General features: G+C 40.9%; 1 protein-coding gene across 3 annotated transcripts in view; it reads right to left on the bottom strand.

Annotated features, from left to right (window-relative positions):
- MAML3 (mastermind like transcriptional coactivator 3) overlaps positions 1 to 26046 on the bottom strand; it is a 423907-nt gene that overhangs the window by 280497 nt on the left and 117364 nt on the right. For 2 of the 3 annotated variants that reach the window (XM_066233050.1, XM_066233055.1), the window contains exon 2: positions 25473 to 25562. The exons of the other annotated variant lie outside the window; for it this stretch is intronic. In XM_066233050.1, the coding sequence (XP_066089147.1) occupies positions 25473 to 25562 (90 nt within the window). The remainder of the gene's footprint in view (positions 1 to 25472; positions 25563 to 26046) is intronic. 3 annotated transcript variants of the gene reach the window in all.

The raw sequence follows: 26046 nt of genomic DNA, 5'->3' as shown, positions 1-26046 counted from the left end.
AACAATTGGGGATTTCACAAGTAATATGTGTAAAATCTTCCTTAACCTAGAAAAACATTAGGGGGAAAGAAAAAATTAACTCAGAACAGAGACCTAAAACTGAAACATGAAAAAGAATAAAAGGAATGGTGCCGACCGGCCCCACTAGGAGGTGGGAGCCAGGATAGCCACAGGATCAGATCTGCTTAGAGCTACTGTCTGCTTACAAACAAAGCACTTACCTAATAACACACCAGGTAACAGACGGTGACAGGGGTAGGGTTTGCCCTTTTAAATAATGGGCAGATAGGGGAAAAAATTTCAGTACCATCAGACAACAAATAAAACATCTTTTCTTTTTTTTAAATTCAGTAATAGGATGGGAGAAAAAGAGACAGACTCTTGCATGAGCCCCAAGCAGGAACACTTGGAAAGCCCACTAGGGGGCAATGCTCTGCCCATCTGGAGCACTGCTCCATTGCTCAGCAATCAAGCTCTTCTTAGTGCCTGAGGTGGAAGACATGGAGCCATCCTCAGTGCCCAGGGCCACTTTGCAACAACTGAGCCATGACTGCACAAAGGGAATAGAGAGGAAAGAAAGTGAAGCAAGAGGGAGAGGGGTAGAGGAGCAGATGGGCACTTCTCTTGTGTGTCCAGACTGATCTACCATTGAGCTAACTGGCCAGGGCTTGAAACATCTTTTCAAACTGAAAAACATGCATACCCACCTGGGAAAACTGACCTCGTCTTCCTCCTGCCCTCAATTCTCCTGAAAGGAGAGTAGAAAGAGAAGGCAGAAGAACATCTGTCCCGGAGATGAATTTTGTGCCATAAACACTCATAGGAGATAACGTTACTCTTTCATAGGTAATCAACAAAAAATATTTTAATAGGAACAGGTGAGTGAAATTTGGAAGTAAAATGCACTCGATGTTTAGTTGTTCTTATGTACTGCAAGAGGGAGATGGGGTCTTATTACCCACCTGATGAAATCTGATCTCTCTCAAATCACCTCTCCCAACAGTGCCAAAGATGAAACTGCCGGTGACATAATTCAACCCTCAAGACATCTTGTGGGAAACGCAGGTCAGTTTCCCAGGAGGGGAAACAGTTATTTGGTCTCCTGATTTTGAATTGGAGTAGTCTTCTGTTTAGAGCCTGTCATTTAAGATTGTGTGCTAGGCGAGGCTTTTGCAAATTAAGTGAACTTTATGGAATAAGCTGACTCTTTTTTTTTTACCAGAACGCATGATGTGCCAAAAAAAAATTCTCTTCTGTCTCTTCCCTAATTCTAAGGTGACTACACAGATGAAACAAGTGGAAGGTGGGACCTGTAGCCTTCTCCTCTCCCGGTTGGCATTAGAGTAAATAAGAAGTAAATTAGGAAACATCTCAAGACCTCTAAGCAAAGTGGAGAAAAAAGTGGTTGGCATGTCTTCTCATTCAATTGAAGTAGTTCCATTAAACTCTAAGGGGCAAACAATTTCCAGGCCAGCTTTGCATGCAACCATAGCAGGGGATGAACTGAAATTATCATCCTATATTCGTCTATCAAATTAAAACAATAAAACAGGTAGCAGTAATAGTAGCAAAACTTACAGAGAGCTTACCCTATTCCAGGCACTCTTCTATGAACTCACTTCATCCTCCCAACTACCCCTTGAAGTAGATGCTACTCATAAGTGAACATAAACTTGGTTATACCCAAGAAATGAAAAGCTTCATAATGTTGGAAGCAAGAGGGAATAGAGATGGGTAATAATTTTGAAAAGGTATCTCTGAAGCCTACATATCCTGTAACAGAGGGTGTTCCCTTGCATATTGCTGGGGCAAATGATATATGGAGAAAGCATGTAAGGATCTTCTAACAGCATTTTGTTTAAATAGCTTTGTTTATAAATTATGTCACTGAGGAGGAGAATACTCATCTCTGTAGAGGGAAAAGCAAGATTTAATAGCTAAAAATCTATCATCAATGTGAGGGAAATTGTCTACACTCATTTAAAGAGCGGAAAATTCTACAGAAGCCTGAAACAGGGCTGGTCTTTCTTAGAAATCATAATCATTACAGTCTCACTTCCTGGGATTCTCCTTAATGCCGTTTCCTAGGAGCTAAACTAACAAGAAGGAATCTGAGGCAAAGGGAAAATAAGAAAGGTTTCTGTATTGCATTACATTTGGGGACAGGGTGGGGAAAGCCTCAGAGAGCTAGAAAAAAAGAGGGGGGGGGGTCTGACCTATGGTGGCGCAGTGAATAAAGCATCGACCTGGAACACTGAGGTCGCCGGTTTGAAAACCCAGGCTTTCTTCAATAAATGGTGCTGGGAAAACTGGAAAGCCACATGCAAAAGAATGAAACTGGACTACAGTCTCTCTCCCTGTACAAAAATTAACTCAAAATGGATCAAAGATCTAAACATAAGACCTGAAACAATTAAGTACATAGAAGAAGACATAGGTACTCAACTCATGGACCTGGGTTTTAAAGAGCATTTTATGAATTTGACTCCAATGGCAAGAGAAGTGAAGGCAAAAATTAATGAATGGGACTACATCAGACTAAGAAGTTTTTGCTCAGCAAAGGAAACTGATAACAAAATAAACAGAAAGCCAACTAAATGGGAAATGATATTTTCAAACAACAGCTCAGATAAGGGCCTAATATCCAAAATATACAAAGAACTCATAAAACTCAACAACAAACAAACAAACAATCCAATAAAAAAATGGGAAGAGGATATGAATAGACACTTCTCCCAGGAAGAAATACAAATGGCCAACAGATATATGAAAAGATGCTCATCTTCTTTAGCTATTAGAGAAATGCAAATCAAAACGGCAATGAGATACCACCTCACACCTGTTCGATTAGCTGTTATTAGCAAGTCAGGTAATAGCAAATGTTGGAGAGGCTGTGGAGAAAAAGGAACCCTCATACACTGTTGGTGGGAATGTAAAGTAGTACAACCATTATGGAAGAAAGTATGGTGGTTCCTCAAAAAACTGAAAATAGAACTACCTTATGACCCAGCAATCCCTCTACTGGGTATATATCCCCAAAACTCAGAAACATTGATACGTAAAGACACATGCAGCCCCATGTTTATTGCAGCATTGTTCACAGTGGCCAGGACATGGAAACAACCAAAAAGCCCATCAATAGATGACTGGATAAAGAAGATGTGGCACATATACACTATGGAATACTACTCAGCCATAAGAAATGATGACATCGGAACATTTATAGCAAAATGGTGGGATCTTGATAACATGATACGAAGCGAAATAAGTAAATCAGAAAAAAACAGGAACTGTATTATTCCATACGTAGGTGGGACATAATAGTGAAACTAAGAGACATTGATAAGAGTGTGGTGGTTACGGGGGGGAGGGGGGAATGGGAGAGGGATAGGGGGTGGGAGGGGCACGAAGAGAACAAGATAGAAGGTGACAGAGGACAATCTGACTTTGGGTGGTGGGTATGCAACATAATTGAACGACAAGATAACCTGGACTTGTTATCTTTGAATATATGTATCCTGATTTATTGATGTCACCCCATTAAAAAAATAAAATTATAAAAAAAAAAAAACAAACAAACAAAAAAAACATTTACAGGATCTATATGCTGAAAAGTTCAAGACACTGATGAAAGAAATATTCTAAATAAAATGAGAGACATACCATAAAAAAAAAAAAAAAAAAAAAAAAAAAGAAAACCCAGGCTTGCCTGGTCAAGGCACATATAGTAGTAGTTGATGCTTCCTGCTCCTTCCCCCTTCTCTCTTCTCTCTCTAAAATCAATAAATAAAATCTTTAAATAAGGGGAGGGGGAATCACAATTGACAAGGGGCTCCTATACCTGTCACTTTGCCTTTACACCCATTTAAAGTCAGCTCTCTGGAACAGAAGGGAGAATCGGGATATGTTCTGAAGTCATTGGCTCAGGACATCCTGGAAGCCAGGCAGGTAACAGCTAACTGAGGAAGTCGGGAGGACAGCTAGTCCCACCAGGCCCCAGGTCCCTGTCCACCCCCTCCCACTGGTGCCTTACCAAACCTGCCCGCTTTCTCACTCTTGGACGAAATCTCTGGAAAACGTGTTTTCAAAGACACGGCCCTGCAGGCCACATTACCCCAGAAGCTCAGTCATTTATTTGGCCACACTGTCAAAGAGAACTTTTCATCCACAAGAAATGGCATTGCTGGGTGTCATTAAGTCAATTTGGACTGCTGAGAAACGAGGTTCCAAATGTCTTAGGATTAGTATTTGTGATATTGACCCTAGGCTAGTCCCAGAGTAAGAGTACTTTTTGAATGTTTTGCGTGGTGTTTACAGATTGCTGACCTTTCGAAGACTATCACAGAGGTTGAAGACTAAACATTTTCTGGCCAAGCCTTTTTTTTTCAAATAAAATAAGTTTATTAGGAACACAGTATGCCGCCTACCATTCCCTCATGGCACAGGTCCCTGAAGGAACCACGGAGAGAAAGTACGGGCAGATAAGAGATGAAAAAAAAATGACAACTCTTATTCTTTTTTTTTCTCACAAGTTAAAAGCCTGCCTTTATATTTATTTTCAGATATTGACTAGACATCATTCATCTTCCTGATAATCTTAAAGCGTCTCATTCTAATAAACAAATAAAATTTATAAGAATGGTAAAAAGAGAACATCTGTAAACAACCTTTAGACGCACACACAGGCACGTGCACACACACACACACACACACCACCTGAGATTGGCTGACTCTGTATAGACCAGACATCTGTGTAAGGTCCCTGCCTGTCAGCCCGCACGAGGATATATGTAAATCCGCCTGCCCGCTTCACCCCATGGCAAAGACTCTTACCAACTGGTCTGATGGGAAGGAGACAGTGAAACTGCTCATAAATTATAATTTGGCTCATCTTGTGTTCTTTGAATATCAACAAGGGTCATCTTTCCTTAAAATTCTAATACCTTTCAAACTATGACTTGATGGGACAGTTATTCCTGTGAGTTTGAGTTCTTACTATAATACCACGACAGATATCCAAAGATATGGGGGGGGTGAAGGTAGGTTTACAGCTGTTCATGTGGAGAGTAATACGATCATTAATTAATAACAACACAAGAATAAACTGTGTTTTGTGTACTCACAACTGTAAACCTGCTGTTGGGGTCCCACCCTGTATACCAGTGCTGACACTGCTGCCCAGACATAGGCACCTGTGTGCTTAAGTCTGACAACACTTAATGATCAGACATCACCCTGTGCCTGTGGTTAACAGGTGATATGCATTGTTGGTTACTAGAACATGGGTTCACTAACTGAGAATTGCTAAGAAGACACAGAGAGGGGTCAAAGTCAGACACCAACACCCTCCAGGCTCCCACAGGTCCCATCGATGTCATGAGGTTTCTTACCTTTTTCTTAGAACACCCCTTCCCTCTGTCTGCCCGTCACAAGTGTCACTGATCCTGACCCATCCCCTGCCCCCCGGTCCACGGCACAGTTCAGTGTAGAACGTGTTGTCCCCAGCCTTTTCCTGATCTCTGGTGAGCAAGAGGTCTTCTCCTATAAAACGTTTTTGTCTTCAATTAACCAAGGTAAACAATGTTTAAGAATCCTTACATGAGACAAGTCTCTTACTCAACTGCAACATGTAATAATAATAATAATAACAACAACAGATTTTAAACATCACTTCACTAAGATGTTCTCTACTGTGGAGTCAAAGAAACTATTCTCAGTAATCCAGGCACAAAAGCTAGTCATTTATTTCATTCAACAGATATGTATTGAGTACTTGGGAAGGTATCCAGGATCACAGGAATTTTCCAGTGTAAGCTAAATTTGTCTGAGATTGAATGCGTCTTAGCATATACCATCGTTTCTCTATCCCAAGGCTGGGCTTACCATGTGTTGAGCAACTGGCTAGATGGGATAGAAAATTAACAAACTTCTGGTTATCTAGAGAAATTACAGATAATGTAGAAATAGCCAATGTTTTTAATTGGGTTCTTCCATATCCTAAAAATTTAGTTTCTCAGTGCAAAAGGTAACTTGACCCTCCCATGTATGAACATGGCCTAGAATATATAAATGTTTAGAAGCTAGTTCTAGACCTTTGTAAAAGAGGCCCATTTCACCTAATTCTAAATGATTTCTGGCATTCAGCAGAAGGAGCAAATTTAAATCAGATGTTCTGACTGGGGAGATTAGAAATTTGTACCTCTGATGTGTGTGTGTGTGTGTGTGTGTGTGTGCACGCGCGCACATGCACCATATGGTAGAAGTGTTTTTTCAATGTTAACATTCAAAGTGAACATGTAAATATATACTTTTTGCTAGGATAGTCATATTTGCTCTTTAATTTATTCTCTTTGTAGGAGGAAGATCAGTCTAAAGCAGTTAAAAATCAGAATTATGAATTTTTATTTTTAAAAATGGTGTTTGCTTGCAAGCACATTACTTACTGGAGCTAAATCAATAAAATATTTGTCAAGCATAAGCCCTTAAGGTGTCTACTTGAATGCATTCTGTTGAGTACATGTCTACAACAGTTTCAAAAGTTCTGCTCATGTAAGAAAAAACCTTTTAAATTCTGTCAAAACAAAAGACGTGTCAAAATACTTTGAAAGAGGGGTGCACTTGATAAAAATATGAAGCTATTTCTAATTTGAAATAAGGGAACCAATGAACTAATGGTCCCATTAAACAATAGATAAGAAACATATAGGCTCTAAATACTTTGATTTGTTTACAAAGCAGAGAAAGGTTTTTCAATGGTTTTATTCCAAGTAGGTTGTTTGTGTTTCTGTTTGGCTATATATATCCAGCCTCTGTCTATTTGTAGATTGGCAAGTTTCTGTATATGTGGAGAATATGTTTTAAAATTAGCATATTAATCACTTTTCCAAAGTGCTACAAATAATTTATTCTCTTATTCAACCCATATTAAACTTTCTACCCCTGAAAAAAGGAAAAGGGAGCAAAATCATTTTCATGGAGAATTATAATGGAAATTTGTTCCTGCCTAAATTATTAAGAGTTCTGAGTTAGTAGGTCTAATTAGTTCTCACATATATGAGGGAAATAATATACATCTTTTTAAAAAAGCCTACAAATGTTTTAAGCACTTACCTATTACTTAATACATCCTCAATCAGACAAATTTTCTTGAAATGAAAGAGCCTTAAAATAGAAAGTTTTGAAATACAGGGAATTCTTGTGAGTTTGGCAACCCCCCAATTTTTTCTTTGTAGTTAATTCAATGAGGAAATGGAGATAAAAGAATGAGTGTAGTTTAGTGTCAAAAACAAGTTTTGTATCTGAAATCTAAGTTTTGGTTCCCATGATATACAACAATCTATAATATTGTATTTGCAAGAACACATAAATTGTGTTAGAGACTGTGCTGACAGACATACCTGGAAGGTCAATGTGACTTAAGACCTCAGTTGTCTTGGCTCACTCCCTCTTCCAGTTTTCTATAGATCTACACATATTTTATAAAATATCAGCCACCTAGTCTACAAATTCTTTCTTCATGTGGCCTGCAGCTCTCCGTTTTCTCCCACCTGCTTTACTCCCATCCAAAGTCAGAACTTACAACCTCACACTTGCATTTCCAAAGTTACCGCTGAGGAAACTTCCTGCCTTGGTTCTCTGATACACTTCAGCACCAAATAAATGTTCCTGAATCCCATCTTGGCACTTCATTAATGCTCTTCCAAGAGACCTCCTCGCCTAACAAAACCCAGACCTTTTTCACCAGTGAGTCAAGTTTCCCTAGAGCTGACTCTAACCTTCTGAGCCCTCAATTCTACTGCAGTCCTCATCTTCAGTGTCCGACTGTGTAGATGCCCAATGAGACAGCTGCCCCTGGCACCATCCCATAGGGGGCACTGAAACACCACTAATAAATCAGAAACACAGTGCCAGTTAACTCAAGTCTCTACCCTCAAACTCCTCATTCACTACTGAAATGTAAACCAGACCTGCTCCCATCACAGCAAACAATGCCCTGGGCAAAGAGACCCTGTGACTGTATCCACGTAAATTACCTCTATCCATGGTGAATACACACACACACACACACACACACACACACACACACATACATATACATATACATATATATAATGAAAGGCAAGTCCAAACACACTAAAATGTCACCTTACATTCAAAGCATGAAGTGGGTGTCTCATTTTGAACACAAGGAAACACGAAGAAAGCTATCCTGATTTTACTAACGGAAAATCATTTTCCCCCTTACTCCCCCACTAAAAAATGTCCAACAATTATTCAAAGAGCCAAATGCTTAGCTTGCCAGGGGCACCCACGGTTCTCCGTCTATCATCCCTCTTGCCACCTGGTCCACCTACAGCCCCACGAACACACCTGCTTCCTGTGCACGTCACTCCTTCTGGGACAACTTCCTTACTCTTTTCTCAGCCACTTACAATTCAACTGTCCTTTGAGACTACCGTTGTTCTGTGACATCTTCCTTCCTCTTCCCTAGTGATAAGTAATCTCTGTCCTCTGAAATCCTGTATTAACTCTGACACAAAGCCATACAGTCTTTTGTGCCATTTTTCTTTCTTTAAGAAAAAAATTACCCTACCTCATCCCAAGCCCTGTTCTTAAAGTCTCATGTGCATTTTTTCACTTAAGTTTCAAGGTAACCATAGATATCACCTTTATTTCCATTTTACAGATGAATAATCTCTGGTTTATTGCAATCAGATAACTTGCTCAAAGCCATGCGTCCAGGAAGAGCATGCTTTAAACACAGAAGTATCTAATTCTAAGCCGGAGCTCTTCCCACAGTGTCACAGGGCTTCAGTTATACTTCTCCAGCTCCAATGCAAGTTATTTGAGGACAAGCACTATAGTTTGGGTATCTAGGTGCCTCTCCACATCCACAGCACCTCAAAGAGACCATCTTGACCATCAAAGAGAAGCAGTAAATATATGTTACAATGCTTATGGGATTCTTGCCTCTTCTGATAGAAATGTTGTGGAGATCCCACTACACCTTAAACTGTTCTGGAAACATGTCAGGATGTGATAAGGCTTCCTTCATTTGTGTGAAAAAGCCAGTCTCTGCAGGAGCAGCACTGCAGAAATACACAATTTGGAACCACCTTCCGATGATCTTCTGCTAAATCCATGTTATAAATTTTAGTTACAGCTTTTAAATATTTCCTGGTCAACCTCTTCCTTAATTCTTCTAAAGGGCTCACCATCGAACACTGTTCCAACTTCCCAATACTATAGAACAGTAAAGTAATGTCATGTGCTCATTTGTTAAGCAGCTTGACATACATATCCACCAAATAACCAGAGAGTAGAGTAATTTAAATGACAAGGCACTATAAAGGATTAAAATATATGGGTGTTCAAAAGTCTAATGCAGACATAATTTGAAAATGTGATGACTCATCAAAGCAGGAGGGGAATACAAAGATTTAGCTATATGTCCATCATTATAAAAACTAAGAACAGCCTAAATATCCAACAATAAGGGACTGCTTAAATAAATTATGCATACAATGGAAGACTACAGAGCCATCAGAAATTATTCAGTCATTCCATATATATTGATTGAGTACCTTATTTGTATGAAACGAAGAAATGATACCTGCCCCCTCATTATGCTTAAGAGTTTAGATCAGTGGTCCCCAAACTACAGCTGGGGGCCGCATGTGGCCCCCTGAGGCCATTTATCCAGCGCTGCCGCACTTCTGGAAGGGGCACCTCTTTCATTGGTAGTCAGCGAAGCACGGTGTCGCTCACGTACAGTACTACTTTTGGTGACGCGGGATGCACGTGTCATGGCTCCAGAAGCACGTCATATCACTTGTTACGGCTAGCAGTGACAAATATGGAACCAGATATTGACCATCTCATTAGCCAAAAAGCAGGCCCATAGTTCCCATTGACATAGTGGTCAGTTTGTTGATTTAAATTTATTTGTTCTTTATTTTAAATATTGTATTTGTTCCCATTTGGTTTTTTTACCTTAAAATAAGATATGTGCAGTGTGCATAGAGATTTGTTCATAGTTTTTTTTATAGTCCGGCCCTCCAACAGTCTGAGGGACAATGAACTGGCCCCCTGTGTAAAAAGTTTGGGGATCCCTGGTTTAGATGATGATAAGGAAGAATATGTAATGATATGAAATTTTGTATTGTTGAGTGACATGGTGGGTTACAATGGAGTATAATTTGTATGAATTAACTTTTTGTTGCTGCTATTTAAAAAAAAATAACTTGAAGATGTATTTGTTCTGTGTTCATAGTCTGCCTTGAAGAAATAGATATATTGGTGAGTAGAACTGGCAATATTTAATTGTATAAAAGAAAGTAAATCTGCACATTCTAAAACGTAATTGTAAGTAAAAAGTAAGCAAGTATAAATCAAATGAAGATTAACTTGGAATTTCAACTGAAACTAATATTCAGATAGTTTTCTGAAATATTTGTATATACTCACTATAACCCTGTTATTTTAAAGTATGAATTCAAAGGCTTCCATTGAGCAATTATAATGCCAGGGTATAGTCTATGATGACTCTAAAACAAAAGAGAAAAACAAAGGAATCAAAGTCAACCACAAAAAGCATGAAGAACCCTGGCCATTTGGCTCAGTGGTGGAGCATCGGCCTGGCGTGCAGGAGTCCTGGGGTTTGATTCCCAGCCAGGGCACACAGGAGAGGCGCCCATCTGCATCTCAACCCCTCTCCCTCTCCTTCCTCTCTGTCTCTCTCTTCCCCTCCCGTAGCCAAGGCTCCATTGGAGCAGGGTTGGCCCGGGCGCTGAGGATGGCTCTATGGCCTCTGCCTCAGGCACTGAAATGGCTTTGGTTGCAACAGAGCAATGCCCCAGATGGGCAGAGCATCACCCCCTGGTGGGCATGTCAGGTAGATCCCAGTTGGGCGCATGTGGGAGTCTGTCTGGCTGCCTCCCCGTTTCCAATTTCAGAAATATACAAAAAAAAAAAGCATGAAGAAATTTAAAATCTCTTATGAAATGGCAATAAAAAGAATGTCTACAACTGTGGGTTGCCCTCTTTGGCATAAGTCTTGAAGATATAGTTAACTAGCAAGAAGATAAGTTCTATAATAATTTCTTAAGCTAAACAATAATAATCAGTAAGATTCACAACATTCAAACCTCTTTACTCTTTCAAATTCTTAATTCTTAAGAATTGGGAAAAACTTCTTTCAATTAATAAAGAACATCTAAAAAAACCCTTGTATATTTAATATTAAAACACTGAAATTTCCCCCTAAGATCAGGAACAAAGGAAGGATGTCTGCCCTTACCAATGTTATTCAATAAAGTATTAGAAATACTAGCCAGGGCAATAAGGTAAGAAAATGAAATAAACGGTATACAGGTAAGAATAGATCTATTCCTTTTGCAGATGACATGACTGTCTTATGTAGAATATCCCAAGAAATCTACAAAAACAATCCTCCTAGAACTAGTAAGTGAGTCCACCAAGGTAGCAAGATACAAGATTAACATACAAAAATACAATTATATTTTTACATGCTAGCAATAAATGTAGGCATCACTATTTAAAATATAATATTATTTACAATCACTAAAAAATGAAATAGGTATAAATCTAACAAAGCAAGGACAGGACTTATTTCTAAAAATTAAAAAAATGAATGAAATCAATAAAGTTCTAAATAAATGGAGAAACATACTGAATTTATGGATTGAAACACTGAACTTAGCAAAAATGTCAATTTCCTCAAATTGATATACAAGTTTAATGCAATTGCTACCAAAATCTCAGCAAAATTTTTTGTATGTAAAGACAAGAATATTGTAAAATGTCTATGAAAATGCCAAGAAATTACAACTAAAACAATTTTGAAAAAGAATAGAGTAAAAGGAATCAGTCTACCTGATTTTAAGACTTTATATAGCTATAGTAATCACTATTATAGTACTAGTAAAGAGATAGACATGAGATTATGGGAACAAATAAAGAACTCAGAAACAGACCCACACAACATACTATATTCAAATGATTTTTTTACAGAAGTACAAAAGCAATTGTATGCAGGAAAAATAACTTTTTCAACAAATGGGCTAGAGCATAGCCATTTATAAAAAGAACTTTGACCTAAACCTCATAACTTATACAAAACTTAACTGCAAAATGTAAAATTAGAAGGAGAAAAAAAAAGGAGAAAACTTTTAGGATCTAGAACTAGGCAAAGAATTCTTAAACTTTACACCAAAAGCACAATGCGAAAGGAAAAAATGGACAAAGTGGACTTCATCAAAACTAAAATCTTTAGACTCTCTTAAGATGAAAAGACAAACGTATTAAATTATTTGCAAACCACCTATCTGATAAAGGACTTGTGTCTACAATATATAAAGAATTCTCAAGACACAGCCACCAAGGACACAGGGAGACCGAACCATTCATGAATTGCTGGTGGGAAGGCAAAATACCGTATTTTTTGCTCCGTAAGACGCACCTGACCATAAGATGCATCTAGGGTTTTAAGGAGGAAAATAAGAAAAAAAAACATTCTGAACCAAATGGTGTGTTAAAATATTTAATAAAATATACCACAGTAATATTTCAACAATGGAAACCCAACAGCAGTATGAACAACCATTAGCACTGTTATTAGCAAATAAGAAGAGACTTTTATGTTCAAATACTCTTCTAGTTGTCCAAGAACCCGCAGCAGCTAAAAATAATGAACATTTGCTCCATAAGACGCAAGGGGATTTTCCTCTCCACTTTTGGGGAAGAAAAGTGTGTCTTATGGAGCGAAAAATATGGTAATACAGCCAGCCGCTTTGGAAAACAGTTTGGTAGCACCAAGAAGCTCCCTGAAGATGGTCCAAATGTCTTTCAGAGTTTCACCTTTCTACTGCTATGCAACCAAGAAACGTAGGCACCTTTCCTGAACCACGTCTAATCTAGCAGGTGTCTCCTGTGAGCTGCTCTTCAAAGTACCAAGGTCCTTGGGAAGAAACATCGTGCAGCTCACGTGCAGCAGACAGTGGGGTGTTCAGAGTGCAGCTGGCCTTCAAAGCAACCAATAATATAATATTTAGGTAGTTCAGGTACGTTAATCTGACTGCTTCATTTTCCTGGGTAAATATTAAAGGTCTAGGTACTATAACAGGAGGACTTCCTGGTATTCAAGTCTGTCACTCAGTTTCCATCTTTCTCAGTATCGAGACTACACACCTTTGCACACCGGTGCTCAGAGAGCTCGGCGGCACTCCTGGGGACAATGGCTTGGAGACACGGGATGTGTGTCTGTCCTTGTTTTCTTCTGTCTCATTTCAGAAGGTTCTTCCCACTGCAAAGAGTAGCACTATTTTTTGTCCCTCCTGACCTTTGTCAACTGTTGCTGCTGTACTGCATTTGGAAGTACTAACAATGGTCATTACCTGCCCTGTTGATTCAGTGTTAAGTATTAACAAGGCCTGTGCTATCTCAGCTGCTGCCATATTTCTCCAGGAAAGACGTGCCTCTCTGTAAATGCTCTAGTGCAAACAGGAGCCCTGTCTTTCTCTAGGTGGGGGTAGGGGCAGGGAGGAGACTTGAGGACGATTGCCAGGAGAGGAGGAAACAGTGGCTATGTGTAAAACAGCGCTTTCAGCTATGCATTAGCTAATAGCACCAATTCTGCCTGTGTGTTTGGTCAGTTCATGCATTTACTCAACTAGGGGCTCCATCTAAAGCATGTATTTCCAGCTTTGATTATAAAGGCTTCAAACAGCTTGATAGTGAGTAAATAGTGTATAAATGCAGAATCAAGAGGAAAGGAGTAAGCTTGGGCACTGAACTCTCTTTGTTAGGGGTTAGCATGTTGGGTTCTTTGCATGTAACAGCTATGTCAGAGTGGGTGGGAGTCTGTAGCCGACAGAATGGAAGAAAGCTGACAATATTTCCTTTTAGTAAAACTCCTATCAGATACATGCTTCTTGTTGGCCAGTGCCATTGCAAAACTTGCAAAGGGCAGGGCCAAACACCTGGCCGAAGAGATCGAATACAAATAAAAAATTGACTTGGAGGGGGAAAAATCTTTCATTAAAGTCAGCTTTTCTGTGAAAACTGGCTCACTCTCCTCAATTTGCCTAAATTTAGGCTTGGGTCAGGTGACAAGGCAGAAACTCTGCCCTGTGATCCGTACAGGGAACTCCGTGAAACCGACGGAGGCTACACGCATGCTTTTTGGAGAAGGTCCGACACACCGAGAGCCACGGTGCAGGTCACCTTTTCCTTTTTTAAAGTGCAGTTACACAGAGACGGGGACAGGCAGCATGTGGAGAACAGAGGCTGCGTCTTTTCTGTCCCTAAGACACACAACAACATGACCGCAGTTGGGAATTACAAACGTGTGTGTTGTGTAAGAGCAAGCAAGGGCTTCGGAGTTACACTCCCAAGCTTCGGATTCAACTTTAACCACTGGGTGACCTCGGACTAATTACTTAATTATTTTTAATTTTCCACTCTTCAAAAGTAAGCATGAATTACTTATGTAAAAGAATCATGGGGGTGAGGGTGGGGGGTGGAAAAAAGAGCGATTTGCTGGACGTACTTGAGCATCGTAACTTTTACGTAAGAAATGCGTCCACCACTTACTGAGCGTCCCCTGCGTACCAGGCATTTCGATACATAGGGAGTCTTTCTTCCTTCTTCCCTTTCATAGGTGAGTTAAACCTTCCTAAAATCACCCCCCCACCACCACCACACCTCTCTCCTAGTGTCACTGATCCCAACGTTTCTGCCTCACTGGTGCAGCTTGAGCCCTGTCCTCAACCCCACAGCTCCCCTCAGACTTATCTCCACCATCAGCACCAGCGGCATAATGCTAGCAACCCACTTATTCAGCCCTCTTCTAGGTGCCAGATACCTTATGAAACACGTACCATTATTATCCCCATTCTAGAGATATGAAAACTGGGTCACAGAAAAGGGAAGTGGCCTACCACGCACACAGAGTAAGTGTCAGGGACGGAGTACTCAGCTCAGCAGCCTGGCTGCAGAGTTCTCGGTCCGACCCTACACTGTACTGCCTCCAGAGCCTGGCAGGGCCCCAAACCAAGCTCCTCATTCCAGCAAATGAGTCTAAGTAGCTCGAGAGAGGAGCACCTGTTTAAAAAGTTGGTAGATCCATTTTATGGTGTTGAAAGTAAAATTGTTTCTTTTGTTGTACACACACATGTTTAAACATGATGCAACAGATTATTTTTTAGTGGCTAGCCTAGGGACACTGTTTCTATAGGAACATAAATTCTGAGTTCCCCCAGAAAACTATTGGATCAGTCAGCCTGTTCCTGGGTTGGGAACTGCCTTTACTTCCAGTCAAGGTGGAGTTAAAGTAGGGAAATAGGAGAACGGGAAAAAGGAGACACTTCAAAATCCTGGAGATGCAATTCCTGTACAGCACAACGCACTCTGGATAATATGACCCAACTTTCTAAGTGCGCTAAAAATAAATGTAAATGGGCCTGACCAGGCGGTGGCACAGTGGATAGAGCATCGGACTGGGACGCGGAGGACCCAGGTTTGAGACCCCGAGGTCACCAGCTTGAGCACGGGCTCATCTGGTTTGAACAAAGCTCACCAGTTTGGGCCCAAGGTCACTAGCTTGAGCGAGGGGTCACTCAATCTGCTGTGGCCCCACGGTCAGGGCACATATGAGAAAGCAATCAATGAACAACTATGGTGCCACAACAAAAAATTGATGCTTCTCATCTCTCTCCCTTCCTGTCTGTGTGTCCCTATCTGTCCCTCTCTCTGTCTTTGTCAAAAAAATAAATAAAATAAATAAATGTAAATGGTTCATGAGAGCTAATCTGGCAGCCAAAAGTGAGTATTAATAACATAGAAGATCAATAAGATGCCCAGCAAAGAACAATGAATTAACGTGGTTCTAGAAATGGCAAAAACTGTGTAGGCCAGAGAGGAAGCATGCAGCCAGAGAAATCCATCTCTTCTTTATACAGTTCAAGGGTTTGTGAGTAGACAATAAAATATGCCCATTTCTTTTTGGCTCTGCCCACTAAATAAGCAGTTTAATCAATTTTTACCTTTCCCTCCCTGTCTTCACCTGCCACTACTAACTCAATAGAAGAATGTATAACCCTAGTTCAAACACAGGTCAAGATGCCTATTATAAATATTATAAGCTTCTGCCATTACTTTCTCCCTTAGCCTTTGTCTCCTGTGCTTCATTTCAGTACAGGACTGTACAGGGTAGCTCTTACCCAAAGCATATTCAATGAAAAAAGTGGTTCCGTGGCCAGATAAACCTGAATGTGCTGCAGGATAATCCTGTTTAAGATACTGAAGGCGCTATAAGAAGTCTTTTAGGAAAGACACCTGTATAACATACGTAACCCAGTGCTTCCCAAACCTTTTAGCCATATAATTCTTTTAACTTAACCCCTATGAATATCTGTGTGCAGAATGAAGGTAAGAACTCTAGACCAGGAGGAGAGCAAACTGAGTTGCCATTTTTCCTTCTGGTGTGATTTAAGTCACTGAACTTCCCTGGACTTCAGTTGCCCAAGGGAGCCGGACTATGTGATGGCTACAAACTCTGTCCAGCCACACGGTTCTAGGAGTACCTTCAACTTGTCTATGTCAGCGGCCATGGTCAACAACATGGAAGCCCAGGCACTCTGGGCCAGCTAGCTCTCCCTGCTGAGCCACACCTCCAAGCACCTCCCCTCACCTGGGAGCAGCCTAGACAATGGGTTCTTTGACGCCCTTCACATGTGGTCCTTTATGCCCAGGCTGAGCACTGATATTGCAAAGGCTGTTTGGGGGCAGGAGGTGGGGAGGTGGGGGGTGGGAGGTGCGGGTGGGTGGGGAATAAGTGGAGGGAGGGGATTTGTAGAGAATTGTTAAAACAAGCTTACATTTGTTCTTTGAAACATTTGCTGGCATTCTGACATGGATTTTAAAATAGTTGCTTGTGCTTTTTTCATTTAAATATGCAAGTTTAATAAACATTATTCACCCAAAACAGAGAAATGAAGCAAAGTCTTAGAACTGATTCTTTAGGCCTACATTCTCAGGCTCCTTTCTCAGCTGATTTCAGCTGTAATGCTGTTCATCCCGACAGATCAACTTTTTTGGGAAAAATGATCACAATCCAGAGGATTATTCCTGATATTGAAAATACGACTTTTATATAGTTTTGCGAGAAAGTATTCACTTTTACTTTTATTTACATGTTTGTTTTCTTCCTTAAAACAGTCTCAAGAAACCTAAGGGTAATATAACTACAGGTTGAGGGTGGGCTTCTTACTTTCCTGCTGCTAGAGCAAGGACTTATTAATGATACATCAGCAACAACTAACATTCATGTAAGTGCCTGGGATGTAACAGACATTCTAAGCAATGTACGCATGTGCATTAATCATAGCAACAACCTGTGAGATAGGTACTATTATTATACCAATTTTACAGACGTGGAGCTGAGGTGCAGAGAGGGTTGGTGACTTGCCGAGGTCACGCGCCGCTTGTAAGTGGCAGAACTGAGATTCTAATCCAGCTGTGTCTAGATTCTACAGAACCATAGGCATAAACATATATAAATCGTTGAGGAACACAACGTGGAGTTGCATGAACCTCATGATGTAACTGAAGAAAAGGAAATCTCTAGCCTCTTTGGTCTCTGGACTTTAGGCAGAGGTGGGGTGGGGAAGGTCTGACTTACGTCATAATGGATACAGGTTAAACACAATACCACAGATTCTGTCTGGTCAGAGTACCTGAGGAGGCTGTAAAATCTCTCTAAATGCTCAATGATGAAAGGGAGAGGACAAGCTGAAACATTCTGGAGAAATTCCTATGGATTTTAAAATGGGCTAAGTTGGCTGTCTTCAACCTTGTTACCTTAGTGCCTGCCTGGGAGTACAGCATGACTATTTCTGTAAGTCATGAAAGGAATGTTCTTCAACACATTAACATGGTAGCAGGGACTGAGATTATAAAGACTCCACGGACATAACAACCAGTGTAAAGTATGGGTCTGTCTCTATCCTGATCGACGCAAGCTGACTTGAAAAAGGCTTTTCTGAGGTAGGCAAGGGAATTTCATTATGAACCGAGTACTAGATGATATCAAAAAGTTATTGTTAAATTAGTTGGGTCTGATAACAGCCTTGTGATTATGTAAGAAATTTCCAGAATTTTGAGAGATGCTTCCTGAAGTAAGGGTGAAATAACATGATGTGTGAGATTTTTTACTTTGCCCCAAAATAATAATAATAATAATTCATAATAATGAGCAATGAAGCAATACCCCAGAAGCACAGAGCATCGCCCCCTAGTGGGCTTCCCAAGTGTATCCCCGGTGAGACACATGCGGAAGTCTGTCTCTCTGCATCCCCTCCTGTCACTAAAGAAAAATAAAAAAAAAAAGAAATGTACTTCTCACCCACTACTCTCAACCCCGGTTGAAAAACCTAAATAAAATGAGCCTGGTATCCCTGTTCATCTGTGCATTTGGCATTATAATTTCACTCACTGATGGGCTCTCCGCCTTTTGGAGTAATTGTTTTAATTTTGAGGTGTATGAGATCAGATCCTCCCTTACCAGGGCAGTTATATGGTACATCCTTGTCTCTTACCCATTATGCTATACCTTTTTTTATAAAACCAAGAGCTGAACTTAGATTTAGTATTCCAGACATGCCTAATATATAACTATCTTCAGAATAGCTCATATTCCTCAGTAATTAGAAAATGAGTTTTTATTTTTTTCAAAGAAAATGACCACATCACTAAATCATTATACTTTCCCTAAGTACTTTTTTACTAGAGGCTCATCAACACATGCAAATGTAAATAAAAACCTTTACAGACAGGAATAAATACAGAACAAACTGGTCAGAATGAACAAATACTACATTGTCTAGCATTCTCTTCTCCCCAGCCCAAAGTGTATTTCTAAAAATCCACTAGTTTTTGCTTTTAATCATGCTCACTGGTAAATTTTTCATCTTAGTTTTCTCACCTAACATTAAAATATAAATGTTTTTCTGTTCTAATTCTTCATAAGCACCCACTATGGCCGGAGAACATCCCACCAAGTGGGGACGGTAAACTTGACTGAGACTGTTCCCGAACTAGTGGCCATCAGGGTGTTGCCACTGGTTTCATATCATGAATATCGCTCTAATGAACACCTCTGTGTGTGATACTGTCTTACATGCTTATGTGTACCTCCACGGGCTTGATCCTTAGAGCATAAGAAAGAACTAAGAACGGCATCTAGTCATTTAACTTAACACATTGTTGACCGCTCATGAGTTAACCTGTGTTTGCACTTGCATTAGCTATTTCAATTGTTGGAACTCAGGGTAATATAGAATCATTGTATTTGCGACTCTTCGCCCTGAGGGTCAAAGTTTGAGAAATAGCACACCGTTCTCTATTCTCCTGTGGATTCCTTTTTCTCCCACTCTTCCAGGCCTGAGACCGCAAAATCGAAGGTACGGTAAACAAAAACAATCACAGCGTCGAGCCATCTAAACTTGGACCAGCTTCTAACCGCTCGCAGTTTGAACATACATATCAAGGATATTGTAAAATCTTCCTTCGTCGAGTTCAATCCAACTAAAACGTGTAAAGTGTGTGTTTCAAAAGGAAAGCGCAGTGAAACCAGATATATTTGCAAAACATGTTTCGTACCGTTACATGTAGGTGATTGCTATACAGTATACCACGCCCCCCCAAATTACTAAAATATATAATATGTATAAAATATAGTATGTAGCAGAGATGTACCAAGTTTCATTTAAATTCATTATGTATAAATTAAAGTATACTGAAGTTTATTTAGATTGTTTCATTTTCATACTCAATTATGAAAAAATAGCTGGTGACACAAGATAACTTCTGCGTAAAATTGCCGTCAACATTAACACAAGAAAGAAAAGGATAATTTGGAAAGGGTCCCATTGAGAGGTGAATTTGCACTAGATGAGGCTGATGTCCTGACTCCATACCCTGTGGCTCAGCCTGGGTGGTTGAAGTCTTGTGGCTTCTTAGTTGCATATGGTATGAGCCTTGATCTAACCCTAGTCACGTCGCCTAAATGGAATGTTTCTTGCTCCAGCTGTTTATCTGACAGTGCCACCTCTACAATGTTCAGTCCCTCCTTTGCTCCCACAGCGTGAACCTCTCCTGCAGCACTCCATCCACTCCCCTCACAGGCAGCTAGTTGTTTGCATCCTCTGCTGCTGAGTCTTGAACTCATCTCGTAATCCCTACAGCTCCTGGGACTATGCTCTGCTGACAGTGAACTCCGCCAGGACATTCGCTGATTTTAATCTTTTTATTGACACCATTCTGTTCTTGAGCAAGTAAGTTCCCTTTGTATTATCCTCTGTCCTACCCAGTGCTTAAAAACACCCCTTTAATTCAGCTGCTTCTACAAGTGTAATGAATGCGCTGTTTGCATCTTCTCCTAGATAATTAATAAAAACGTTAAATAAGACCACACTGAACATAGATGCCCATCTGCCTCTAGACCCAATCCACTGCCATTTATCATCACACATTCAGTCCTTCAGGCAATTTTCAATCAATCTGACACATTCAAGTCAATCTGAATTCTTTTTCTGAACTAGATCTCATGAGATCCAGTATCAGTTGTTACATTAACTTCTGGATGTGTATAGAAATAATAATGTATCTAGTGCATTCTTTTTCTCCACTTGTTTTCAGATTTTCAAAATGAACCAATTAGGTTTGTCTAACATAAACAATGTCATAAATCCAAGCTGTTGTGGCTCAAGGCCTAATATCCCCTAGATTAGGAGTCGGGAACTTTTTTGGCTGAGAGAGCCATGAATGCCACATATTTTAAAATGTAATTCCATGAGAGCCATACAATGACCTGTGTACGTTATGCATTATCCAATAAAAATTTGGTGTTGTCCCGGGGGATAGCTGTGATTAGCTCCAGCCACCCACAACCATGAACATGAGCGGTAGGAAATGAATGGATTGTAATACATGAGAATTTTATATTTTTCAACGTTATTATTATTTTTTTTTATTAAAGATTTGTCTGTGGCCCTGGCCGGTTGGCTCAGCGGTAGAGCGTCGGCCTGGCGTGCGGGGGACCCGGGTTCAATTCCTGGCCAGGGCACATAGGAGAAGCGCCCATTTGCTTCTCCACCCCCGCCCCCTCCTTCCTTTCTGTCTCTCTCTTCCCCTCCCGCAGCCGAGGCTCCATTGGAGCAAAGATGGCCCGGGCGCTGGGGATGGTCCTTAGCCTCTGCCCCAGGCGCTAGAGTGGCTCTGGTCGCGGCAGAGCGATGCCCCGGAGGGGCAGAGCATCGCCCCCTGGTGGGCAGAGCGTCACCCCGGGTGGGCGTGCTGGGTGGATCCGGATCGGGGAGTCTGTCTGACTGTCTCTCCCCGTTTCCAGCTTCAGAAAGGTACAAAGAAAAAAAAAAGATTTGTCTGTGAACCAGATGCAGCCATCAAAAAGCCACATCTGGCTCGCAAGCCATAGGTTCCCGACCCCTGCCCTAGATGTTGATAGACCTGACCATCCAAATGTTCTGTTAGCAACGTAGTTTTCCTACTTCATTTACTTATTCAACAACTGCCTATGAGTGCTTACTATGGGCAGGTACTGTGCTTGAAACAGGCTTAAAATGAATTCTATTTAGAAATGAGTTACTCAGGGGCAGCTTCTGTGAAATACACAGAACAGTGCTCTCGTAGACTGTTAATTTTTATATACATCAGCACAATGGATCAGAGAGGAGAGAGAGAGTTAAGTCAGGAAACTTATTGATAGCTATGATAAAGTTTCCTGGGGTAAGGATTCTGAAAAAAATAAAAGTGTCTAAAATAAGATATTAGAATGAATCTGTGTTCTGATTACCTGTGACATCTCTGCCGACAATGCTTAGGACAATTTAGAATAGGAATATTCATCCTTTACTTCATTGTCAGTCTGTCTGTCCCATTCTTCTTCATGATTTCCAAAGGAGAGTTTCTGTATAATCATGACTTCATTACTACTGCCAGTAACACTGGTTAACACATCATCCAAGACCTTGCCTATTTGTTTTCCTCTTCTTCTTTTTTTTTTTTTTTAATGAAACAGGTCTTCATTACTGTTTAATTATCCTTATTTGTCTTCTGAAAGGCCAGTTTTAAAAAGCAGTTTGGAAGCACAGCCATTTCTGCCACCAATAGCTCAGTCATTTGAGCATAATCATTAAGCTTATCTCCCTATTCATTTAATTCGAGGCCTCCTTTATCTCTGGTGTGCCTTCCTTTCTCTTCTTTATTATGTTTGTATTATTAGCCTTTGCACCACTGATCGCCATAAATACTTCCTGGCGTAAGTCTGGAGCCTCTTTGATGATTCATGCTCTCTTGTGAGAGTCTTATAGACAGCCTCCATTTACTCACAGGTTTCTCTCTCTCTTTTTTTTTCCTTTCTATTTTTGCACCATTGTCATCATCACTTGCGTATTGCTTCTGGTTTTTCCAGTGATGTCTGGATTCTGTGGTGAAATCAGTGACCTCAAATGAAGCACCTGCCCTAATTTTACAAGTCGGGAAGTGCTGCAGAACTCCTAGGCTCAGCCGCTTGGTCTGAGACTGCTCAGCTACACCTGCTTCTGTCCCAGTGGGACAGATGCCACGTTCTCAGGAAAGCCAAACCCTGCTCGGCGCAGTACAGCACGGAGGCTGATTCCATTGCGGGGAGATCCTCCCTGCTGTGAGCGTCCCATTTGGCCACTTCTAGCACTGGTTCTCCTCAATACTGGCATTACAATTAGGACAATTAATTCTCTCTCTCATTTATCAATTATTCCTCAAAGACCACAAGCCAAGGGAAACACTAACTTATCTTTCTTTTCTGGTAATATCCACGCTGATATTTGGATTTAGATATGTTCACTTTCTCTTTTATTCCTTTCTTATTTGCATGATATCTGAATTTGTGACAGTTAATTATTGGGCTAAATTAATTACCAACTAGTTTTCGCCCTGTTTTGCAATACAGAAGTGCATTTTTTTAACTAAGAAAAAGATTTGTTTTTAAAGAGTGCAAGTAGGAAGAAGTCACAAACTAACAGAAAAAAGGGCTTATGACTATATTAGCAAGTATACTGTATGCAAATATCACATCAATTGTATGCTTCTTTTTCAAAGACTGAAATAAGACACCCATAATTATTACATAAATGCCATTTTTACATCAGTTTGGCAAAGTGTGTGCATTTTTCTTTCTTTTCACTGAAATAAGTAAAGGCGTCAATTTATTATGTTCTTTAAAATTCATCCCAAATCAATCAATCTAAATGTTTTGATCCCAAATTGGTATTTTTTTAACTGAAGTTATTGTGGATAGTTTCAAGAGCTGGCCCTGACAAAACAGGATGATGGAGACAAAAGTAAGGAGGATCTAGTCCCTACTCTGAGTGACAGCTACTCACAAATTCACGCTCTTTTCATTTGGGAGTGAATACAGCATTTCCGTGAATGGGAAGAAATGAATAAAGTGAAGTATAGAGCGACATTTGTCCCCCCACCACATCTCTCTCTCTGCCCATCTCGGCACCTGTGTCCACATGGCCCTGGACTTACATCCCATACAATTCGTTTCTTCCCCTTCAGTTCCGGCACCGACCCTGTCTCCAGTTCAGTCCATCTCTCCCCTCCCATTTTTAGGGGTAACTGCATTCTTCCTCTTGAAATACCACTCCCGCCCCATACATCAGTAACTCCGAGACAGCTCTGCTGGAGAGGATTAGCTTATTTTAAAATTACAACCCTTTATTGACAAACCACCGTGAAAGGCACTGGCTGCCAAACACCAGCTTTGGCGAGGGGCCTGCCCTCCACCGCCCCAACACTTCCCAGGGGAGCGCCTGTCTCTGCGAGGCACAGAGAAGTGCCCCAGGAAGACAGGATCGGCTTTGACTAACTGGTGAGACAAATACAAGGGCCAGGCCTGGACAGCTATTGCAAGGCACCATTGCCCCATCCATCTCCTCCTAGCCTTTCTTTTTCCCGTGACATTTTCCTTCTTCCCCAGCTCCTTTGCTGCTGTATTTCCTAAAAACCACAGGTTCCTTCACCCACCTTGGCTTCTGTCCCTTCTACTCTTAGGCAGTCCGCCCTTCACCCCTCCATTCTGGGCTTTCTGTTCTCCGCTCCCAGGAGAGAGGTGCAAATGCACGCTTCCAACTGCCGCCCTGTAAGCGCTCCCAGAGGAGGGAGTTCTAGGGTCACCCTCTGACACTGGGCAAGCCCCCTAACCCAGGAGCCTGCTTCAACCCCAGGAATAGCAACAATCATCACCATGATTACCTCTCTAAGCACTGCAGCGTGAGCCCGAGCTTGAGGCTCCCGCATTTGGTAATGAGAAACTCGGAAATTACATCGCTTGGTGGGCGCATCAGCACATCACGCTGCCTGACAAACTCAGGCTCCAGTTATCACGACAGGCAGCAGCAGCAGAGGTTCAGACCCAACTGGAAAACAGCTGGCGGACCTAGTGATGATGCTGGACCTGCCCCTTCCTTCCACAGGGCCACCGGCAGGGACTGCTCTCTCCCGTCCATCTATTAAAAGATGTTCAAATGGGGCGTGTAAAACAAATTGGAGCACCAATAGATTAGCCACAAAGAAAGCTTCTCCGTTATCCTTCCAATGCTTACCCATTCTATGATTTAAATATTAATTCCTCAAATATAGCCAGTGTGTGTCCATACGAAAACACCAGAACATGGGTCTTCCACTCTCCTCCAAGGGTCAGAGCTGAGGTTTTGTGTACATAATATTATGGTAGAAAGTATAAATATTTTTAAATGAATTAGGTAATTTTTTTGTATAGACTCAGAGAACAGTTTCACACTGCTTCCAACTCTAAGGAGGTTTGTTACATAATGAGAGGGGACTGGGAAGGTATTAGGGACAGAAAACGACCTTCTCAGCCCATCTCAATTCCTTCCCCTGAAACTTTGTTACATTCTATTTTGATTCAAATCAGCAATATTGGTTATGCAAATGTTTTTCAATGAATGACATTTGTTCAAGTGGAATTTTAGAACAACCCTGTAGGAGTGGCTTGGAAACTTCTATCCATACCTTTTCAAGTTTCATCGGGTTAGTTGCCACATTGTAAAAATGGTAAGATTAGTCAGAAATGTCCTTCTACCATCTTGAATTGCCAAGAGGCATCTGAAAAATGTCTCCTCTCACGAAGATTTTCCTTCTGTCCCGAAGAAGTGTGGTCTCCCCACCCTGCGAGTGATGCTCAGACCCTCCCAGAGTTCTGGTCTATCCGGGCTTTCTCTCCCACTCCAAGCTTGCCTGGAAGAAACTCATTCTGCAGCCTCTGCCCTGGCCGGGAACCTCCCAAAGCCAGTACTACATAAATAAAAAATGTCCATGGAAAATGTGGAATGTGGACCCTGACCCCAGCTCAGCCTCAGACTGACCTCACTCTTGCACTGGGCAGTCTTTCTCCACCCACCGGACAGCATTCTTATTGCTCTTGCTGTAGCCATTATGGATGGAGGTTGACAGTCCTAGAATTACAGAATTGAAAATGGTTTTAGATACTGTTTACTTCAACCCACTCACTTGAAATGACATGGCAGCAACTCAAAGGTGAAGTGCTCTTTTATCAGAGTTAGTGATAAAAGTCAGGCAAAATGGAGAGTGGCTGGTCTGGCCTATTTCTGCAGCAGATGACCAGGCCTTGGAATCTGTTGAACCTCGAACATTGAATTCAGAGCCGTTTTCACCTGAATGGGAACTTCAGGCTTGGAAATGATCCTGTTTTCAAGGAGACTGGAGTTGTTCATCAGTGGCTGTTGAACCAGGTATTTAAAATCATCTTACCTTTCTATTCAGTTCCTCACCAAGCCTAAACACACTCAAAGTCCTTTGACTATACAACTGCGTAGTTATCTGAAAAGTATTTCTATTGCATACGACATAAAAGAAAGAGTGCCACACTCACACACACACTGCTGGTACAAGTAGGTAAACTGGTATATATAATCTTAC

This window comes from Saccopteryx bilineata, chromosome 1, assembly GCF_036850765.1.
Source record: "Saccopteryx bilineata isolate mSacBil1 chromosome 1, mSacBil1_pri_phased_curated, whole genome shotgun sequence".
Lineage (NCBI taxonomy): Eukaryota > Metazoa > Chordata > Mammalia > Chiroptera > Emballonuridae > Saccopteryx > Saccopteryx bilineata.
This window is presented reverse-complemented; position numbering and strand designations above follow the sequence as displayed.